We start from the raw sequence: 20,112 nt of genomic DNA, 5'->3' as shown, positions 1-20,112 counted from the left end.
GACCCCAAAGTCCATTGCTTGCCTCCGGATGTGCAAGAAAGGAGATTCCAGAAGCAGAAATGCGGGACCATTAGCCAGGGTCATCTCCCTGGGTTTGGGCAAAAATATGCCCTTCTGAACACTGCAATACCCACAGCATATGCACACGTGAAACCTGACTCTTCACGCTTGCTCTGCAGTAAAGTTAGCCATTGCTGTAAGCGGCCACCATCAGACACAGCTAACCTACTCAGAACTTCGATGTTCAGGATCTCAGGAGGTTCAGACTTGTGTTTTTAAATAGGAAATCTTCCAAAGAAGCACTATCAAAAAAATGTGTTATAACATCTTCTATAAAAACCTGTCTATATATAAAGTAGATTATATCAGCAAAATCAACATAGTATATAAAAATTATACTATATGTATTATAAATAAAGATATATCAACAGAAGTCAGGAGTGAAAACCTCTTGTGCACAAACATACAAGCTCAAAATGAGTCTATTCATGGTTCAGAAAGTAGCATGCTTGTTTTGAACTGGAATAATTCAGTTCTACCTTCTTTATGCATTTGTGCAAATTTATAACTTCTATAATAAGAAAAATGACATGTAAATTTGTTCAGTACAACACAGCAAAACCTGATGTTTTCCTGGCATTTTTTTATGGGGCTTGGAAAGAACAAACAGCAATCACTTTCTTCCATGAGTAGTTGACATGGTATTTAGCTGGCAAAAAGAGCAACATCAATAAATTGTGGAAACATGCTGGAGAAAGCTGTTGATAGCATAATAAGAGTGAGATTTTGGAATCTGAGCTGTTCTCTAGTGGGTGCTGAAGTATTTCCTAACAAGAAGCAAGAATTTGAGTTCAGTACAGTGTTGGACTGCGTATATTTCTTTGATACTTTTACGGGCCTTCTTTTCCTCTTTTTGGAAATGAAGGGCAAAACTATTCAAAGGCCATTCCACTCCCCTAGTTTGAAGCCTAACAGTATCTGCATTACCTCCCCCTCCCCCTATTTTCTTTCCCTTTCTCCATCCCCTTTAAGTTGTAATTCAATCTCTTCCAACTCATGATCTCTTTTCTCTTTTTGGCACTCCCTCCACCCTCTCTCTCTCATTAGTTTAACTTGAGTTAATTAGGAATAGTAGGCAGCCTTCAATCTGTTATGTGTTAAAATAGAACAATCCAAAACAGAGAGGCACAGACACAACTATGTGATTTCATTGTCTAAGGGAGACAGAAAACCAGTGGGGATTCTCTTATCAAGACTAACATCTTCCCAATGGTTAATCTAACTGGCTTTAAAATGTTCCGCAAATGGAGATCTAGGATAACAATCTTTCCGCGTTTCCTTTCTTTTTTTTTTTCTTTTTTTTTTTTTCCATTTCATCATTGGCAAGAATGAGTGAATTGGATTGACACAGAGGTGATAGAGGAAGAGAAATAATCTGCATGTCAAAATGACAATGTATATTACATGGTTAACAGAATGAGTGGTACGTGCAATGGCTGCCGTTATTTTCATCTGCTGTCATACAATAAGCTCCTTTTTTTGCAAGTGTATCATCAAGATTACTCCCAATTCAATGCAGATTAAGTTTTTGCTTGAAGGATCTCTTTCTATGAGTAATATCACTTGATAAACGTGGAACTGAAGTAAGAATCTAAGTATTCACTTGTTGCTGTTACTGCATTGTGTATATATAGAGGTCATGCCTGGTGCTGTGACTGTAGTGCTGGCTACAGACCTTAGGGCAGTGTGTGCTGCGGAACTGAAATATAACAGATCTAGGAACTCAAGCCTTGATTGTAAAGGTAAGGCCTTGCATTTTTGACTGACTACATACCGTACTGTTTGGCCTTGATGAAATACATGCTCAGGAAAGGCAGGTCGAACCGCACAGGTAATACAAAGATACATGTGTGAATTATATTTATATATGTCTAGGTATGCTTGTATGTATGTATAAATATATACAAAATGTTCCAGCCTTTAAAGAAAGTTGTATGAGATTCACAGTCCATCAACCGTCAAATTTATGACAATGGCTAATTTTGTATGTATGTGCACATGAAGGTGGTGGCAGTTAATAATTTATCCATTAATTAATAATGTTTTAGCAAAAGAACTCTGAAGCTAAAAGAATTTCAAAAGTCTTTTTGACACCTTGTATCCAGAAAACAGAAAAGAAAAAAAACAACAATTTGAAACAGGTAAGAAAGGGAGACTTCAGAAGTACTGCTATCTAAATATCATTTTAAAAAAATAATCTGCTTTTCTCCCCTCCAAATTTCTTTATGACAGGAAGAACATCAGATTAAAGGGAAACAAAAACAATGTATAATGAAAAATAAAATATGTTTACTTATCAGAAAATATGAGAATGTTAAAGCGTTGGAAAACCTAATATCACTTCTAAAAGGCATCCTTGGTACTTTATTTTTGAGAGTGTGGGAGTGAGTTTCCAGCTGGACAGAATCTACATGAGACCAAGCAGGGAGATGTTGCAGTAAGTTTATTTTTCCCACAGCTTCTGATTTTAAAAATTGGTTATTTATTTCCCCAAGTATTAGAACATTTATGTCCAAACTGTATAAGATTCACAGATTTGTCCCTTATGACAGCCATCCGTTTTGTCCTTGATTTATATAATAAAGCAAAAATGTAGTGACATAGGCTCGTGTATTTTACACCCCAAGTGAAAAATACTTTTATTCCGCTATGAAATTAAAATAACTTACAGTAATATCTCCTGTTTCAAAATCAATAATAAAAAATCTGTTGTATTTACACAATCCTTTTCCACTGTATCATAGATTACAGTGGGAGAATTACATAAGGCAAAGGCATAAAATTTTTGTGTAATAAAACTCCAGGACTTGTTTAAACTCTACAGTAGATGATTTCAGTGATTTTATGCAGATTTAATATCTGAGGTTATATGGATTATAGTTATATATGTAGGATGAAACACCTTTAAAAAGCCATAAAACACATATAAACTCACATAAAAAACCATTCCTAAGTTAAAAAGTAAAATAATACAAAAACAGTAATGGCTGCATGGCCAGTCATGAGCTGCAGTCTGAGGACAACCACTTTAGTACATAATTAACTAGGATAAAGATTTGTAGCAAGTGGAATTACTCTAGAAGATTGTTATGTAACTCAGAGAAAAATACAAAATACAGGCTGTTTTTGACATATTGCTGCCTATGAAACTATGTCCAGATGCAGTTTTCTCAGGAAACGCAGCTCTAGCTGCACGAAGTATGAAACTTCATCAGAGCTACAGAATTCAGGATGGGAGAACAAATGTCTAATAAAGAGTTACAGAGCTATGAACAAAGTGACACTGAAAATGTACAGATAGTGCAGGGGTAGCTGTGTCCTGCAGGACATGTGGTTTTCTAACTGGAAACACTGGAAGACATAAAGCTAGTTTTGAAATTTACCCTTTAAGAAACACTGCCTCTAGTAGATTATTAACTAGAAACTACTGCAAACCACTCTAGTGTGCTGCTACATTTTCAGTACTTATGCTTATATTGTAGTTGATTTTACAATATTCTTCAGATATGTAGATATAGAAATATCTATGTAAAGTATATGTACAGAAAGACAAATACATATAGGTCTAAACAGTGATATTTTTTGCACCTAAAATGGTGGTATTTTTGCACTTGACATTATCCCAAAAATTCACATCAGAACTAAAATTCTGGTTAACAAACATTTAAAACGTAGATTTACCTAGGTAGATTTTAAAAATTTACATAAAAACTAATACTGGCACCTACAGAAACAAATCCAAGAAAGCAGAAAAGAGATGCTGAGTGACAAATCTGAAACTGTTTAAATTGTAACACTACATTTCCTGACAGTGAATCTGCTCAAGTTAACTCTATGGAATATTAACAATAATCAAACAGATTCTTCTTACGTGCAGTCTCAGGAACATTCAGAGCATTAACCAGCATGCTAATTTCCTGGGAAGTCAGATATACAGCAGAAAATTTTGATGACATTGATAAGCCTTAATGCATTAATATGAGCACTGACAAGGGATTCAGGACAGTTTACTGTACACAAAAACATACAACAGTTTTGGAGTATGCTTCTCTGAGTAGCAGATATTACACCTTGCTTATTATTGACTTTTGCAAGAAATTTGGAGGTAAAATAGAACTGTACCTTTAAATGCAATTACCATGGCAGTTCACTTTGTGAGAATGATGCTAAAACAATATAATATATTGGATAATGAGGCCCTATATTCTTTTTCCCACAGTTCCATAAAAGTTTGGCATTAGCGTCACACTTTTGAACAATAAAGAGACTTCTTGGGCCTTGCATCTGAGCAGATTATTTTCAGTATGTGGTAGGAATAACAGAGTTTGGTATGCAAATGTCATTCTCTAACTTCACAAACAAGTGTCTGAAAACACTCAGAAAATACTGCAGGGTCCAGGCATACAGGACAAGCACCCGTGCCCTTCAGCAGAGAAGCTGCTCTGAACTAGCCAGGTGCCCTGACTCCACCATCGTAGATACTTTTCACCCACTGACACTGTCCCGCCTTCTGAAAGAAGCTCTGCTTCCATAAAGTAAACACATATTTAACAGAATATCAGTTTTAGGATATTGCTAACAGTATAAAATAGTGTAAAATCATGCTGATACATTTCTAGTTTTAAACGTGACAGAATCTAATATCATTATTTTAAAGCTTGTTTGTTGGGTACTTTACCTTTTAACTGAAAAAAATAGAGGTTTCTAAGTAAAACTTCATATTGCAATTGAGTATTTTTTCCAGGGATATATGATTACATTTATATGTTGATTTTGTAGGGTATTATCTGAAATTACTTAATTTGTAGGACAAGTAGCAGGCAACTTCTTCCTGTAATAGAGTACCCTATCTAAAATGTCCTTTCCTTTTTTGAACCCTGTCTATCCCTTCCCACCACACTCCCTTTTTAGCCCACTGCATAGCATTACATAGAGTCCATAGAGAGCACAGAGAAGCAGGGGCTTCTGCAAATGCTCACCACCAGGCAAAGCAACTTCTGCCATGAATAGTCATGCTGTAATTCCCTGTATTGACTATCCAATTCCAGCCACAAATCTACTTGATAAAATGTTTGTAAATGATACTGAGGTTAGTATCTTTTCTTGATTGTTAGCATATTACTTAAGCCTGAATGGGGGTAAACAAATATATTTTTTCTTGTTTTCTAACTTATGTAAGCTGTAATCATTATTTTAAAACTATTAAATAGATTTTAGAGACCTAAAAAGTACTATCTTTTTAGATCAAAGCAAGCACCTTTTCTTATTTTGTGGTCAGATCTGTAAGAGAATTAAAAAGAGCTTGGAGATTTTTATGTGGAAATTTTTGTGAAGTTATGACATTCTCATGTGTTTAGAATTTTACAACTTTCTCCAAAACAAATTGCCATGAATAATTTTAAGTAGTCTTTGTGCTCTATGTATAAATTGAACTATGAAATGTACAAATATACAAAGCCATATCCTCGGTGTGGAATATTTAACTAACTCTACATTTCACTTCATGACAAAATTAGGGACTGGACATTATGCTGATGGAATAGATTTGAATTATCTTATCAAAACTTCATTACTTTTAAGTTCACTCTTGCTGTTTCCATAGTGGTAGCATGGACAGAAAGCTATTCATCTATCTTAATAAACAAACATATAAAAATTAGGTAATTTGTTGCTGACTTGAACCTAAATGCATTACTTATATGGTTGTAACTACAGTAAAAACACACAAAACACAGTAGTCTGATCTATTACAACATTCATATTATTTCTTTTTACGTGCTGTCACAAACTGAAGAAATAGGAGAATAAATTCTGAGATTAATATTGTTAAATGTCCTGTGCACTTTGTCTTTCAGAGCTTCTTATGTTGATTATCCTTCCATTCAAAAACTGCTGTCTATACTGAAATATTTTTAATTGCATCAGGTGAATTGAAAATGCAATTCTCCAAACACTGAACATTTCTGAACTGTGAGTACTAAATGTATCTATAAATTTGTTTAGATACTAAGTGACATCTTAATAGCCCCCCCTTGACTTAATATGAACTTGCATGACTTTTCTAGATAGATGACCCTGCTCTCATCTTACAACTGTTCTTCCTCTCCATTGCAAATTGCAGCACTCGAATCTCATGCAATTTCCCCTCTGAGAACAGATATTTTGTAGCTCTTCTAGGAATGATCCTGAGTAGAAACAGATCCTTCTCTGCTTTTTGCAGAAGTATGACAGTATTTTCTTCCACTGTTAAGTTCCCTTGGCAAGGCAGGACACTACAAACAAGCAAATGAACAGATAGGTTTCTGCTTCTAAGACCTTACAATCTTAGGATGACACGACACAGTTGAAAGTTGCAAACTATGGATGTATACAAGGAGGAAGAATTACTCTGACTGGGCAAATATGCATACTGTCAGGTATCTTTTTTTTTTTTTTTTTTTTTTTTTTTTTTTTTTTTTTTTTAATTTTGGTGTCTAGCAGCAAATCAAGTACATTTATTTGGTTGACAAACTGATAGACCAGAACAGCTGGTGGTGATGAAAGGTTGAAAAATGGAAGTGAGTCTTGTGAAAAACAGACCAAAAAATGTAGAGATGCACAAAGAGCAGACTGTAGCTTGATATCCTAGCTGTCTCAGTGCTTAAAGAGCACTCACAAGAATGCCTTGTGAGAGAGGAGCAGAATGGCGCGTCTTCCAGCGCACCATGCATCCTAGCACACCAGCTTTGCTACTGGCAAGTCACGGCCAGAGAAATGGTTAATATAAGCCAGAGACAAAAGCAGATTCATTAAGAGTTCTATGAAGGAGACAGTGATAAGAGTCAACTTAAGAAAGAAAATGAGGAGCTTCTGTATGGCTCCAAAAGAGGTAACTGTCAGATTTAAGTGAAATGGAAGAAAACCAATTTTTAAAACATATTTGCTGCAGTTTGAGCCCCAGCTCCCAGAAACCGCCAAGTTTTACAGTGGCTTTGGAAATATTTCTCTTCAAAAGTCACAGTGCAAAGATATGAACAAATATGCACTGGAAAGCAATGTAAAATTGTCTGTTTGTGCTCTCACACAGATAACGAAAGAAGGATCTAGCTATACTTAACCTGTAGCGGGAAGATATTTGGAGCGTAAACGAAGAATCCTGCGTTTCCTATTACAGGAAATAGTAGTTAGCTATACATAATTCGCTTTGATTCTAATCTATATCTGAGTCTATAGCGGAATCTTCATCTCAAACATTTTTTTTTATCTTTATTACCATTGTAACTTTTAGTTTGCATGTATTTTGAAAAATCTCATTCCCCCTGCTGCTCTCCTTGACCCGTTTCCTTTTTGCCTTATGATTTGGTAAAAGTGTTCATACTTACAAATGCAGAATTAATACAAAACTCAAGGTGAAACTCAGACGTAACCAGCATTTTGCTTCGTTTTGAGATGAAATGGTAAATCTTTCTTGGCAATAATGGGACAGGAGTGGTTTCATGCAACCCTCACTCTAAGCAAAACAGACATGAATTTATATTGGTTATGAAAGACAATTCTGTTTGATGGCCTGCAAAACTTCTGTGTCGGTGGAGTTTGGAAAGGAAGGGTAGCAGTGTTTTAATTTTTCTAGTCCAACTTTTAACCTTAGTTGTATGTCACTTGTTTTTCAGAGAAAAATTGTAAGGATTCAATAGAAACTTATACTTTTAATAGCTCTCCCCTGCCTCCAACCCATTTTTGCCTCTCTGCCTTCTCCAGAATCTGCTGATTGTTCAGGTGAATTTAATTTTATTACTATCATTAACATCATTTTAGATTACAGCTTTGGTTATCATCCAAATAATGCATAATTCTTAGAATTTTTTGTGAGTTTAGTATAAACATAATTATTGTGCATACGGCATAACGTTGTCACTCACCACCAAAGCCACAAGTCAGAGGTATGAGACAGCTTATGTATTTGACAAGCCTCAGCAGGATCTTGAAAAATGCATTGAAATCTTATAAACATACACCAATTTCTCCTAAGAATAAGAAACCTTGATGCTCTCTGGTCTCATATTCTTCCTTACACAAAGTGACAGAACCAAGAAGTCTTTGAATTACTCTGCTAGCTAATAACTGCAGCAGTCAAACCAAAATAATTTTCATTTTATTTTAAAGCTTAAAAAAATATTAAGCTCCACAAACATTTGCTTTAAAGGTCTGAATTTTTTTTCTTTTCTTGGAACACTTAGGCAGCAGTAGCCAGAATATACTAGATACAAATGGCAATAAAAGAAGTTTTATTTACATTCTTAATTACATAGATTACCAGTGCCCCAAATCCACTGATGATCAGAACAAGCTTTGGAGCATTGGCCTACTTAAAGCTGCCTCAAACACAATCAGAATAGGATGAAATATAAAATGTAAGATAGGAAGGTACTTTCACTGTTTAATATGTTTGTGAAAAGAAAAACAGCAACTAAAAAGAATCAAAAATAAAGATTAGAATCACAAAGAAATAAATAGTTTTGTTACTCTACTTTTCTTAGAAATTTGTAATTGGAAAATATTTGCGGTCATTTTTTTCTCATGATTATATTTTATTGGGCCATACAATTTCTGGGCTAAATATTCTCATTTTTTAGAGAAAGGATTTTTTTTTTCTTTTGTCCAATTATCCTCTTAGAAGAGAGGTGAAATTAAGGTATTAAATCAATCGAAAAAATGGGTACAGCGCTATCGATCTCTACTATACTCTACATGCACTCTACATGCAAATACATGCACGTGCAAATACATGCACAAATACACATACACCAAACATTTTTGTTCACAGTACTTCTAATTTTAGATGAAAAAACTAATAATGTCACACACCACATGCAGGAATGTGATTTTCATTGTAATCATGGCTCCTTCCAAGATTAACTCCAGCTCATCTTGTATTTGTAAATCTGCTAGACAACATTTTTCTGTAACAAAGCCAGAAATTAGTTTCCCAAATTTATTTTATTTATCTGATTTCTTGCATAAAGAGGTTATCATCTTTTTCATTCCTTAATTGAAAGGCTCTTGTAGAAAGGTCTAATATATTTCAAATGTGCCACAACACATGTTCCTTTTAAAATGTTATTATTTATCTAACTGGTACACAGGACTTAAAACTACTCCTTCTCAAGACAATGGGAAAGTTCTCAGCAGCATCCAGTGGGAGCTGGGCTAATTGCTTCATCTTTCTTAAAATCATAGTCCAATGTTTTAGTTGTTAATTCTCACTTACTAGTGATGCTAATGAATAGCATGTACATATTAGTACAATACTCCTGTCAACAAACACATGAGAATTGGATTATAACCATGACAAAGTATGTGAAGAACAGGAATTACAAATGACAAGCAAATGGAGTCAATTCACTCTATCTAACTTGAAATTAAGATGTGAACAATAGGACAGGGATAATGTCAATCTTACTAATTACCTTAAAAGGAGAGTGCATTCTACCAACAAGAAAACAGAGACAGTTCATGATTTATTCAGTTCAGTTTTATTCTATATTGGGACTTGGATTCTGAGTCTGGTTCCCCCAGAGCACATGTATGCACAGATCTACAACTTGGTTAAAGCCCACTTTTCATTATGAACATCACTGTCAGACAGCATCCACAGAAACCTCCCCAGACTCAGTAAACAAAGAGGGGTTTTGCCTAGTGTTAGATGTTTGTTTGTTTAACTAAATCCTTGGAAAACAGGGGAGTTGGAAATCCATCAAAATCCCTCCTTGGTATTGTAATACTAGGAAAATACTTGAGTGTCATAGTTAATTTGGAAATGCTGTATGATGGATCACTCTAACAAGTTCTTTTTTGTTTCTGATAACTCATATTCAAGTATGGTACTTTCCTGGCATTCCTTATTTCACTTCAATTGTTATAAAAGTAAGCTGTGATCTAAATATTTCTTACCCATGTGAGTAAACTAAGTAAAAATAAAAAGAAAAAGTAGATTAAATATGCCTCTGACGTTTTTTTAGTTGTACATTAAACATGTTTTTAGAGGCTCTTTAAAACTTCAGAAGTAGAAAGAGGGTTATTTTCACATGTGAGTTTCATAACTGAAGAACACAATCACTACACATAGCTTATAAAGTACACATAGTAATTATGTAAAATCAATTGAGGCTGTCTAAATCTTGGCTTTGAAACAAAGGTTCATGGAAGAAATGCTGAAAGCTACTTGGCAGAAATTGTTCCTAACAGTGCAGGTTAATAACTAACATTGGGCCTGATTCCGATCCAACATTCTAATCCAGACTAGTTTTGCATTTACATAAAATCCATGGATTTTCAACAAGGTATTCATGACATTTACTTGTAAGAGCTTTTATCTGTGACCTGTGGTATAAATTTACCTCCTTATTCATAAGCAACTATTTGAGAAAACTTTAAACTATTTCATGACGTATTTTCAATAAATACTTAAATAAATAAATATCTGGTTTAATTTTCAACAGAAAGGCATGAATAAATTTGTCATCCTGACTCAGGCAAATTGCCTCTACTTAAGGTTGCATGTCTACAACAAAAATTAAGGACAAGTATAACAGTATTCAAGAAAAATATCCAAAATTTCAAAAACATTCTTTGCTTCCAAGACAGGCATGATGTTTCTGAAACTATAATGGTGAAAACAGTGTTCTTATTTATTACTGATAAGATGTTGCTGTGGTAATACAGTTCTTCTATCAGTTCTTATTTGTTACAGCCCACATACAATATTCTTTCCACGGTTTTCTCAAAGCACCATTGCAAAAGAGATACAAATCTCTTTTAAATTGCAAAAAATAGTTAAAAAAGCAACGGACCATTAATAACTTTTTAATTGAATAATATCCTGTTGACATGAAAACTAGTTTAGCCTGAGTGAAAAAGGCATACTTTTGTCAGTTACTAATTTACGAATGGACGGTTTCTATGACCTTAATTTTGCAAACATTTGATACCATGATAGCAGATAAGGAATGAGTAGAGCAGGAAAAATTCTACTGACAAAGGACATTGTTTAGAATTATCTGCTCCATATTTTAGGGCAAACATGCAGAAGCAGACCATTAAGATTCACAGTTACATTTTTCATTGGTATAGTTTCTCTCTCTGCCATGAAAACTGATCTTTTGTTTTTCTATGTACATTTCAGAGACATTAGACTATAAATTGTTTGCATTAGTTGCTCTCTTCAAGGACACTACAATCTGTTTTATTTTTCTGTTAGTTCTTTGATGATAAATTCAGGAAGGTAAAAAAATAATCACATGTCATTTCCCTCTAAGGAAACTTAATACATTAAATGTTACTAAATATTCTTGCAACTTTTAGGAAGTACTGTAATGCTGAAGTTTCTCACTTCAGCATCCCCCTCACACCCCCCCCTCCCCCCGTGGATGCTACGTGGTAGCACAGATGTGGACTGCTATGTAGGAATTACCTAAATTTGTTCAAATGAGTACCCTGCAGGTGGGCTAATCATGATGAATCATGTCAACTCAGCCCAGCAAATCCCAGAAGGACTGGGATTACAACTGGTTTTCCAGAGGCAGTTTCTGACTAGTGCTAATGCAGCCTAGGTGACCTGCAGTGTCCACCAGGCAATCTCCTGTCCCTGTTCTTGGGGGTTACTGGCTATCTGCACTGTGGCACTACAGATGTGGGCTGTGCATTTTCCATATGGAGACCCAAGTTTCCTTTCTAGGTATTTCGTTCTCTCCTGCTCTGTCTTTACTTTCCTGCCCGTTGTGAAAGAATATGCAGTGAAAAGTTGAAATATTTGTTGCTGTGTCTGTTTAAAGGTCTGAATTCTGCATACAGAATACAGAGTCGAGAAGGGACTTTCTGACCTGTGAATGAAATCAGAAGAAAATCTTGTTTCACTAGTAGATGGCTGTCTTTCTGAGTGAGAAAGTATTATATTCTGGTTACCTATCATCTTTATATAGGAATAGAGGGGATAATTTGTCCCCCTTTGCAGAAAGTGTCTTGGGCGAAAAGCGTCAGTGTTGGATTCAGCAGAGAATAGGCCTCACTATGGCTTCTGCAAAAGCGACCCAAGCACAGGTGGCTAGAAGTTATGCAACATCTTTTGATACCAAGATTACAAAATAAGCGGCACTAGTTTTTCTGCTTCTTAGTCTGCCTCTGCCCTTGTTATAGAGAACCAATGCACCTTAACCCTGGCCATTACTGGAGCAAAGGTGTTTGCATGAATCAGCAAAACAGTAGCTAGCATGATATGTGCTCAGACTTGTTTGTGGAGGCATTATCAAGAAATATCTTCCGGGGCATTTCTTCATATGCCTTCTTCATATTATTTTGCACTAGCGACAGGGAAATATTTTTCACTAAATAAAATCTGTTAAAATTCAAATATATACTTATTCGTGTGTCAGCAGCTTCTCTCCTGAAGTTTGTACCTTACAGACATTTTATAATGAATAAAGAATAGTTGTACGCAGAGATATCAGTAATTATATAAAAGGAATGCTTGGATTTTCAGAAATGCAGCATATTCAGTGTGCTGCAAAAGTCAAGAGAATTTACTAAATTGCTTTGAAATTTGGTTATTTTCATTTCAATATTTCAATCTCAAAATTAGGGTTATTAGAGTTTTTAAATCCCAACCTCCACTGACCTTTCAATTTAAACTACAAAATTCACACAAGTTTTGACTAGTTTCTAATGTGGCTGCCTTTCCACCACAATCTAAATAGTGACCACCCTTCCTGTTCAATAGTCTTCTATGCGATATCAGAAGAAAGATTAACAAAATGAATAAAAGATTTAGAGTGAAAGTCCAGTGATTTCATGAATATCAATGATTACGACTGTTTAAAAACATGTTTTCATGCTTTTAACATTTATGGCTTCCACCCCTTCTGTCACATCTACAAGAAGATCTATATGAATCACTGAATCATTTCCATTCTTGACTCCCTGAGTAACATGAGTTTGGAAGAAGTAGTTCAGCTAATCATAATTTTGAATAACATGGATATTGTCTCAATGGAGATTTTTCAAGCGATTTTTCATGATAAAATTTTGCAAGGTAAAAATATGTTTTAAGCATTAACAGCTTGTCTAAGTTCAGGACAGATGATACAACGTTACCAGCCTACTGAGTGCATCAGATGATTCAGTTCATTTCCTATTCCAGAGGACATTTGACAACAGCTCTTAAAACTGCTATGTTAGGCTATTCACCTGAAATGTTTTAAAACATTTCTAAAAGGCATAATAGTTATGTAGCTCAAGGGCTAATTTTGGTAGATCATCAGATGCCAAAAACATGCAATTAGGAACATTCTCAGAACTATAAATGACAACAACTGAAAGTAGAGAACATTTACTGTTTATTTCTGTGCAATAAAATCCTTGCATTGTCCTAGATTAAAGGTAGTGCAAGCTAAATATATGAATCTTATCTGATCTACCTAGTTTTTAGCATGTCTAGTGGAAGATAATAGTTAGATGTCTTTAATGATCAAATATATGTATTCTGAAGGGCATACTCTCCTTTATATAGAAACTATGGCCAGAATGTCTTACTGCTGTGATCACAATCTCAGCATTACACAACGAGTAAGTCACCTGTCCCCTATGCCAGGGAATGGAGGCACAGAGACTGTGGGAATTGGAAAGATAGCTGGCACTGATTTAAGAAAAAAAAATAGAAAAAAAAAAATAAATTGCTTTGAAAAGAGATAAGTTTGTGTCTATTCCCATAACAACTTTCAAATGAATATCTGAGAAACAGATCCTTTGAAATAATAATGTATAATTAGAAGGTAAGTATTTCTATACTAAATGCAGAAAGGCAGAGTTCTGTAACAATTATATAGCTTTCAGACTGTGTCCTGCCTGACATAAACTAATGCAAAAATACCAGGCAGAACCTTAGCTCATGGCTGCTCGTGCAGAAACCTGGCAGAGATGACATAGGGCGTACAGCACTCTCCTGAACCTACATCCTGGGGTTGGTAAGGCATATCAGATAGTATTTATATTGCAGTTAGGGAAGTGAATCCAGTGACAGGTTACCTCTGGGTGATTTCATTAGCAGAACACACTGATTTCGTTAGTTGAAGATTTCCAGCTGACCTAACCGAAAACTTTGCCTTAGTCTATGTGCTGCTTGCTATTAAGTGGTATCTCATGCACAGACCATGCTGCTGCGATGAATCACAAGATCTACTTCAAGCCAAATAACTTGCCCATCTAGACTTCAATAAACCTAATCAAAAAGCAGCTGCTAACAATATTGGTAACATTTCACTGTATTGCCACATCTGAGAGAAAAGGTAAGGTTCATCCAACCCAGATCAGGCATTTTACCACCTCCAGTATCCTGCAGTAGGGAGTTTCATTACTAAATTATAATTTGTATGAAGAATCATCATCTACTTTTCTTTATTCTTTCTTGATCATGTATTAAATAGAGAAAATAAGTAGGTTTAAATCAGGAGTAAAGCTATGCATTAAAGAGTAAAGTACTATCACATAGTTACATATGATATGTGTAGGGTGGCAGAGAAAATGGCTCTTATCTTCACTATGAAAAAGATAACAATAAGTAACAATCAAGACAGTGACAAAAAGAAGAGAAAAAAGTCAGATGGAATCTGAAGTCTTCAATGTTAGATAGAAAATATTGAGAACTAAACTACGTAAACTTTCATAAATAATAATATCTGTAATATGAGAGTGTTGTTTAATCCACTAACTGAAAAGAATAGTGGAGTCTGCTAAAGAGAAGCTCACATCCTTATTTTGGTGAAATGTGTAATAGTATTGTTGCAGCATAGGGGGAAAAAGAGCTCAGAGAATGAAATCGAAGGAAGCTATAATAAATAGGAAGACAGGAAATGAGGAAAGGGAAATCATATCTACACTGGGCCAGAAGGAATGCTGTGCTGAAAGTGAATAGGGAAGTTATTGGATGAGAATGGGATGACCACGAACAGATTCTCTAAGTAATAGAATTTCCTGGAAAAGGGAGGGGAGTCAGGCATTCATAGATATGAGAAGACAAGAGAAGTTAAAGGAATTATTGACATTAATGGTAAAGCAAGGAACAAGTTTCAGCAGATAAGGTCAGACAATAGGACAAGCAAAGAGCTCAAGATAGCAAGTAATCTTTTTAAGAGATGAGACTTTTTTAACAATGTACAAGGTCTAGAGAAAAAAGGAAGGAGTCACTGGAAGTGTAGTAGTGAAGGTGATTCATGCAATCCAAGAGTGAAAGAAGGAAACAAAAAAGGGGAAAAAAAAGGTAAAATAAGTGTTAAATGAGTGAATGGTGTGGAAAATAAAACAATGATTACCAGAATGTTTGGAAAAGTTGAAACTTTTCATTCTGGGTAGTATCTCTAAAGCCTGTCTGATGAGATTTCAGGCTCTTCTTACAGACATGGAAAGCGGATAAATGTCATTGTTTTTCAGAGAAGTTATCTTAATTCACTTGTGGTTCAATCATTAAAAAAAATAGGAATGTATAGTACCTAAAAGATAAGAATATATTTAGGTGGATCTCACTTGAGATAAAGAATTTTTTGTTTGTTTATTTGTCTGAAAGCTTGAAGCCAGGCGATTCCACTGATCTGTGCTTTATAGCTCCAGTTAAATTCAGTTAAAGTCATGCAAATCTGAGCAATTAGCAGGTGAGCTTAGTGGAGATCAAATCTTTGTAGGTTAACTGAGAAATAGGTAACAAGAAGACTATTACAAACGTCAGAGTTTAGTATCTAAATCAGAAATTTGCACAGAAATAAAAAAGAAAGGTACAAAAAAATGCTGAAGGAAAATAGCACTGAAAAGCTTTTGCAGGTGAAAGTGTGTTCATTGGATGAAAATGCTTAAGCATCTTTAGTGAACAAAACCTATTTGGACACTGTGCTTTTTCTTGGGGGTCAAGGATATTCTTTAAGACAGGTAGATGCTGTAACCCAAAATATTAAGATCAGCAGGAGTTGAACACAGCACTTTTGAATATATCATTCTACTTTAGGTCTTGAGCCAGCCAGCTGATATAGAGAAGATGAAGGATGCATTCAGAAGGAAGTTGCTGAGCTAGTAGCCTTAGAAATCATGGCATTATAGAGATAAGAACTGGAGCCCTTTTTTCACATGAAGAAGTGGATGGCCAAAACTTGCTCAGGTCCCTGAAGCTCTTTACATCTCACTCGGAGAAAGTTATTCTGAGAATTGGACCATCTATTTTCCAGAAATTACTTAGAGTTTTCTAAAAGCCAGAAACTCTTGCTACAATCATCTGTCCAAACACAAAAATCATCAATGAGAATTATAGCATGCTCTTTAATTTAGAAAGTATGTTACATATAACTAATGCATCATAAGATTAATCTCATGATATGTCCTATATCATCCATCAGTTAAAAGCAACAAAACTTCCATTTCCAGATGGTTTAGATGAGTCCTGATACAAGAATTAACTGATCTCAGTGAGTTCTTCAAGCATCTGTGTAGTCTCAATGAAAGCAATAAGACATTTCTCTTTATTTCTATGGCTTAAATCCTTTGTGCATATATAAAACCTTAGCATACAAAAATAAGTGTTAATTCAGGGGGAAAAAAAATCCCTTTTTTTTCTGTGATATCATTCTTCAGAAAAGGTAGAAGTTCATGAAGAAAGGAGTTTCATGTGCCTTGTAATGAGATTTGACTGTACCATAGATATGCTTTTCATTCAATAGTCAGAACTGGACATATATGCACCAGTATCTTCCACCTTTAGCAGAAGGGTTCTGTCTATTAATAAGTCCTTTGGCAGGCACAAACTCAGATTTTTCAAGAGATACTGTGATAAAAATTCTGTCCTTACAATCAGTGGCGCTATCCAAAAAAAAATAGTAAGTGTTTGGTTTTACTCACAAAGGCTTTTCTGGATCCATCAACTTTGTCCCACCTCCATGTTAACTTGAAAAGCACATGAGGAGCTTTGTAATTACCATAGTCATCTCCTATCTCTATGATCTATGCAGCAGGTACTAATTACAGGAATAATAATTTGCTCTGAGCATATTACAGTACAACCTAGACTGGTTGTTTTTTTAGTGAATGTTTTACAGCTCTGGGAATTATTCTCACTAGCTCTACTGCAAGGACTTAGTCTCTGCCCTGAGATAAAAAGTCTGTCTTTACCTCCAGAACTGCTTTCAAGAAAGCAAAGAACTCCACTTAAAATCTGGGGACCCGCCTACTGAAAAAAAAAAAAAAACAATTTTACTGGTAAGACTATGCTTTCCAGTAAGAAATATATTGTGTCTGGGTGGGCAGATTGCTACAACAGAATCTACTTCGCTGAGGTCTCAGCTCGGCAAAAACACTGTTGCTCTTGGTCTTAAAAATAAGTAGTGTCATTTTCTCTTTGCAATGAATTCTTTCATCCAATCATATTCCTGTATGCAAATATACTATAGCTGGTACAGATAAAAAAGCACAAATAAAGCTAAAGGCTCAGTCAGGACAAAAATCACTGTGCTTCTCTGATACCTCATTTCACCTGTGTTTCAGGAACGTCCCCAGACTTCTCAGCTGAAAATATGAAGAAACAAGGTTCAGACAGCAATCCTGCTCTGGTTAATCCAGCATTGCCAGAACCACTCAAAGATTTAAAAATTAAGTACACTAAGGTTAGTAGCATTTGCGCTTGTTAACTTTTCTTATGTAGTCAGTTCAGAGTGTGAGATGTGCTAATTTAATTTTATTAGAGCTATTGAAGTAAAATTAAGTCAGGAGTATGTTTAAAGTGTTTATTCCAATTGTTTCTGATATTGTACTTGTTAGTAATTAATGTTCTGTGATCCTTTTGCCTAAGAATTTCAGGAAGCATGTAAGTGTGTCAGGGAATGTGCAAGTGTGATAGAATTATTCTATGCTTTCATAGTAAGGGGATTATTCCTCCTAACACTCCCCCCTGAAGTTTCTGCAGTGATAATTTTCCTAGAAAGTCTAAATGGAGCAAAGAACCAAAAGTTTCTATTATTTTTCCAAAAAGCAATACCAAATTAAAATGTTATGATATTGCAACATATTATAAGCATATTTACACAGTTATGTCAAATATGCTCATGTGGAAATGGATGTGTGAAGAAGAAACTGAAGTTCATATATTTTTCTTAGAGATAGTAAGTTTGCTTTTACTTAAGCAAATAACTGTCAATAAAAAGAATAAGGCTATCACTGCTAATTACTCAATACTATTATTCTTTTCATAAGCAGTTAGAAATACACAGATAAAGAAGACTTGTATTTGCAGCTTTAAAAGACTCCTTACCTGTTTGATAGCCATAGTACACAGATATCTGCAAGAACTTTGAACAAACTGTTGGCAAAAATATTGAAACTCTGCCCTCTGAAACTTTCTGGTAGAGCATTGATGAGAAAGAACCTCTTCTCTTTGACGATTACTCAGTTACAGTTCTGGGTTTTTTATCATTACTGATGCAAATGAAATAATTTTTACGTTTCTAGAACCACTACTAACTTTCTTTTCCAAAAGCAAGTTGCTTAAGTGTTCGACCATTACCTAGACTTTGAATTCTGTTCCATTCTATCATTTAATACTTTTAATGTGAAAATCTACCCAGATTTCAATGCATACCTTTCTTAAATAAAGCATACAGGACCTTAGTTTGTAAATATTTAACAGACTGGGAAAACAGTGTAGTTCTGCCATGTGATAGCTCACTACTGCTCTTCCTGGCTCAAAAGAAAAAGGAGGGGGGTGATAATATTCAATTCAGAGAAGATACTTTAGTTCCTAGTGGACAGTGATGTTCCAAAAACTACAGTGATATTTGGTCAATCTCTGTATTTTCCAACAGAAAACATCTACTAAACCTAGTTACCAACTCAGAAATCTGCTGTCACTGAACATGACAAAAAAAAAATGCAATAAACCTTTCTGTCCTTCTAAAATATTTAGTAGACAAAAGCCTACTTCATTAATATCAGACATACTAAAGAAAACCACAAGATAGGCAGTGTAGCAGAAGTTTCTATATTTTGAATTAAGGAGAATGTCATCTAGATTTTTTTTTTTTTTTTTTTTGCCTTGACAATAGATCTTAAAAACTGCATATATATCTCCAATATAGATCCATCAAAACCTGTATATAATACATTCCTTAACAAAAATTGCAAGGCATTTGCAGAATTATAGATCCATAACTGATTAAATCAAATATACCCTTGCAAAAGCTTTCCTTTTGCAGTTCTTTCCTCATCTCTTCACTATTGTTCAAAAGCCATAAAAGTGAAGGAGGAGGGAGAAGAGATAACAGAAATTTCATCCCATCAGCGACATATCCAGCAATCCTCCAGCAGTTTAATATGGCCTTAGTATGGCCGGACTGACTTTCCAATAGCCTTTCCATTCTATGTCTTTTTACCTGCCTTGTTCCTCTCCTGTGGGTTTGCTTTGATGAGTTGTGTTGGACCATTGTAGGATCGAGATAAGAGAAGTGTTAATTAGTGTTTACACACTAACCCTGCCACTTGAAGTACCCTGAGCATCAGCAGCCCCTCACTTTCAGGAACTCACTCTTCTCCTTGTATATAACAACGTAAGGTCAGTTGCCATCACACAAGGGTCCAGGGAGAAGTATACAGGAGATGTTCTAAGCACTTAGTTTAAGTCCTCTTAAGTTAAGTCTCTCCTTATTTTGCTTTCTACAAGAGGAATCAGCTTGGGCTTTATATAAAGTTATTTTAGTTAAGTTTTTCTATACATCTGAGGGCATATAGGTTGATATATTTCACATCATGCCTTTCGCATACAGCATAAAACTAAGCACACTACAGAGAATTAGAATTTCAAGAATTAAATTTTATCAATTTATTGTGACTCTGTGATTGAACCATTATGCAATCTTAAATTGTTTTCCTATCTGAATCTCCTTTAAAGATATTCTAATGAACTCAAAGAGTGTTTCAATGTTGGTAGCTGGCTGCAACAAATACACTAGTAAATATTTTACTTACTCAGCTCTGAAGAGTTAGACAATGATTGTTTGA

The 20,112-nt window shown here is 35.0% G+C and overlaps 1 protein-coding gene across 2 annotated transcripts in view; it reads left to right on the top strand.

Annotated features, from left to right (window-relative positions):
* The first annotated feature begins 5,016 nt into the window (after positions 1-5,016).
* Positions 5,017-20,112, top strand: part of ALDH1A1 (aldehyde dehydrogenase 1 family member A1) — a 49,000-nt gene continuing 33,904 nt past the window's right edge. The window contains exons 1-3 of one of the 2 annotated variants that reach the window (XM_062599226.1): positions 5,017-5,149; positions 5,916-6,030; positions 17,608-17,726. In XM_062599226.1, the coding sequence (XP_062455210.1) occupies positions 17,637-17,726 (90 nt within the window). In that variant the 5' untranslated portion in view covers positions 5,017-5,149; positions 5,916-6,030; positions 17,608-17,636. Of the gene's footprint in view, positions 5,150-5,915; positions 6,031-7,742; positions 7,816-17,607; positions 17,727-20,112 lie in introns of those variants that run through there. The other variant, XM_062599227.1, reaches the window with a different exon arrangement.

Source organism: Rhea pennata, chromosome Z (assembly GCF_028389875.1).
Source record: "Rhea pennata isolate bPtePen1 chromosome Z, bPtePen1.pri, whole genome shotgun sequence".
In the NCBI taxonomy this organism is placed as follows: domain Eukaryota; kingdom Metazoa; phylum Chordata; class Aves; order Rheiformes; family Rheidae; genus Rhea; species Rhea pennata.
Note: the sequence above shows the minus strand (reverse complement) of the source record. Positions and strands in the feature narration are given on the sequence as shown.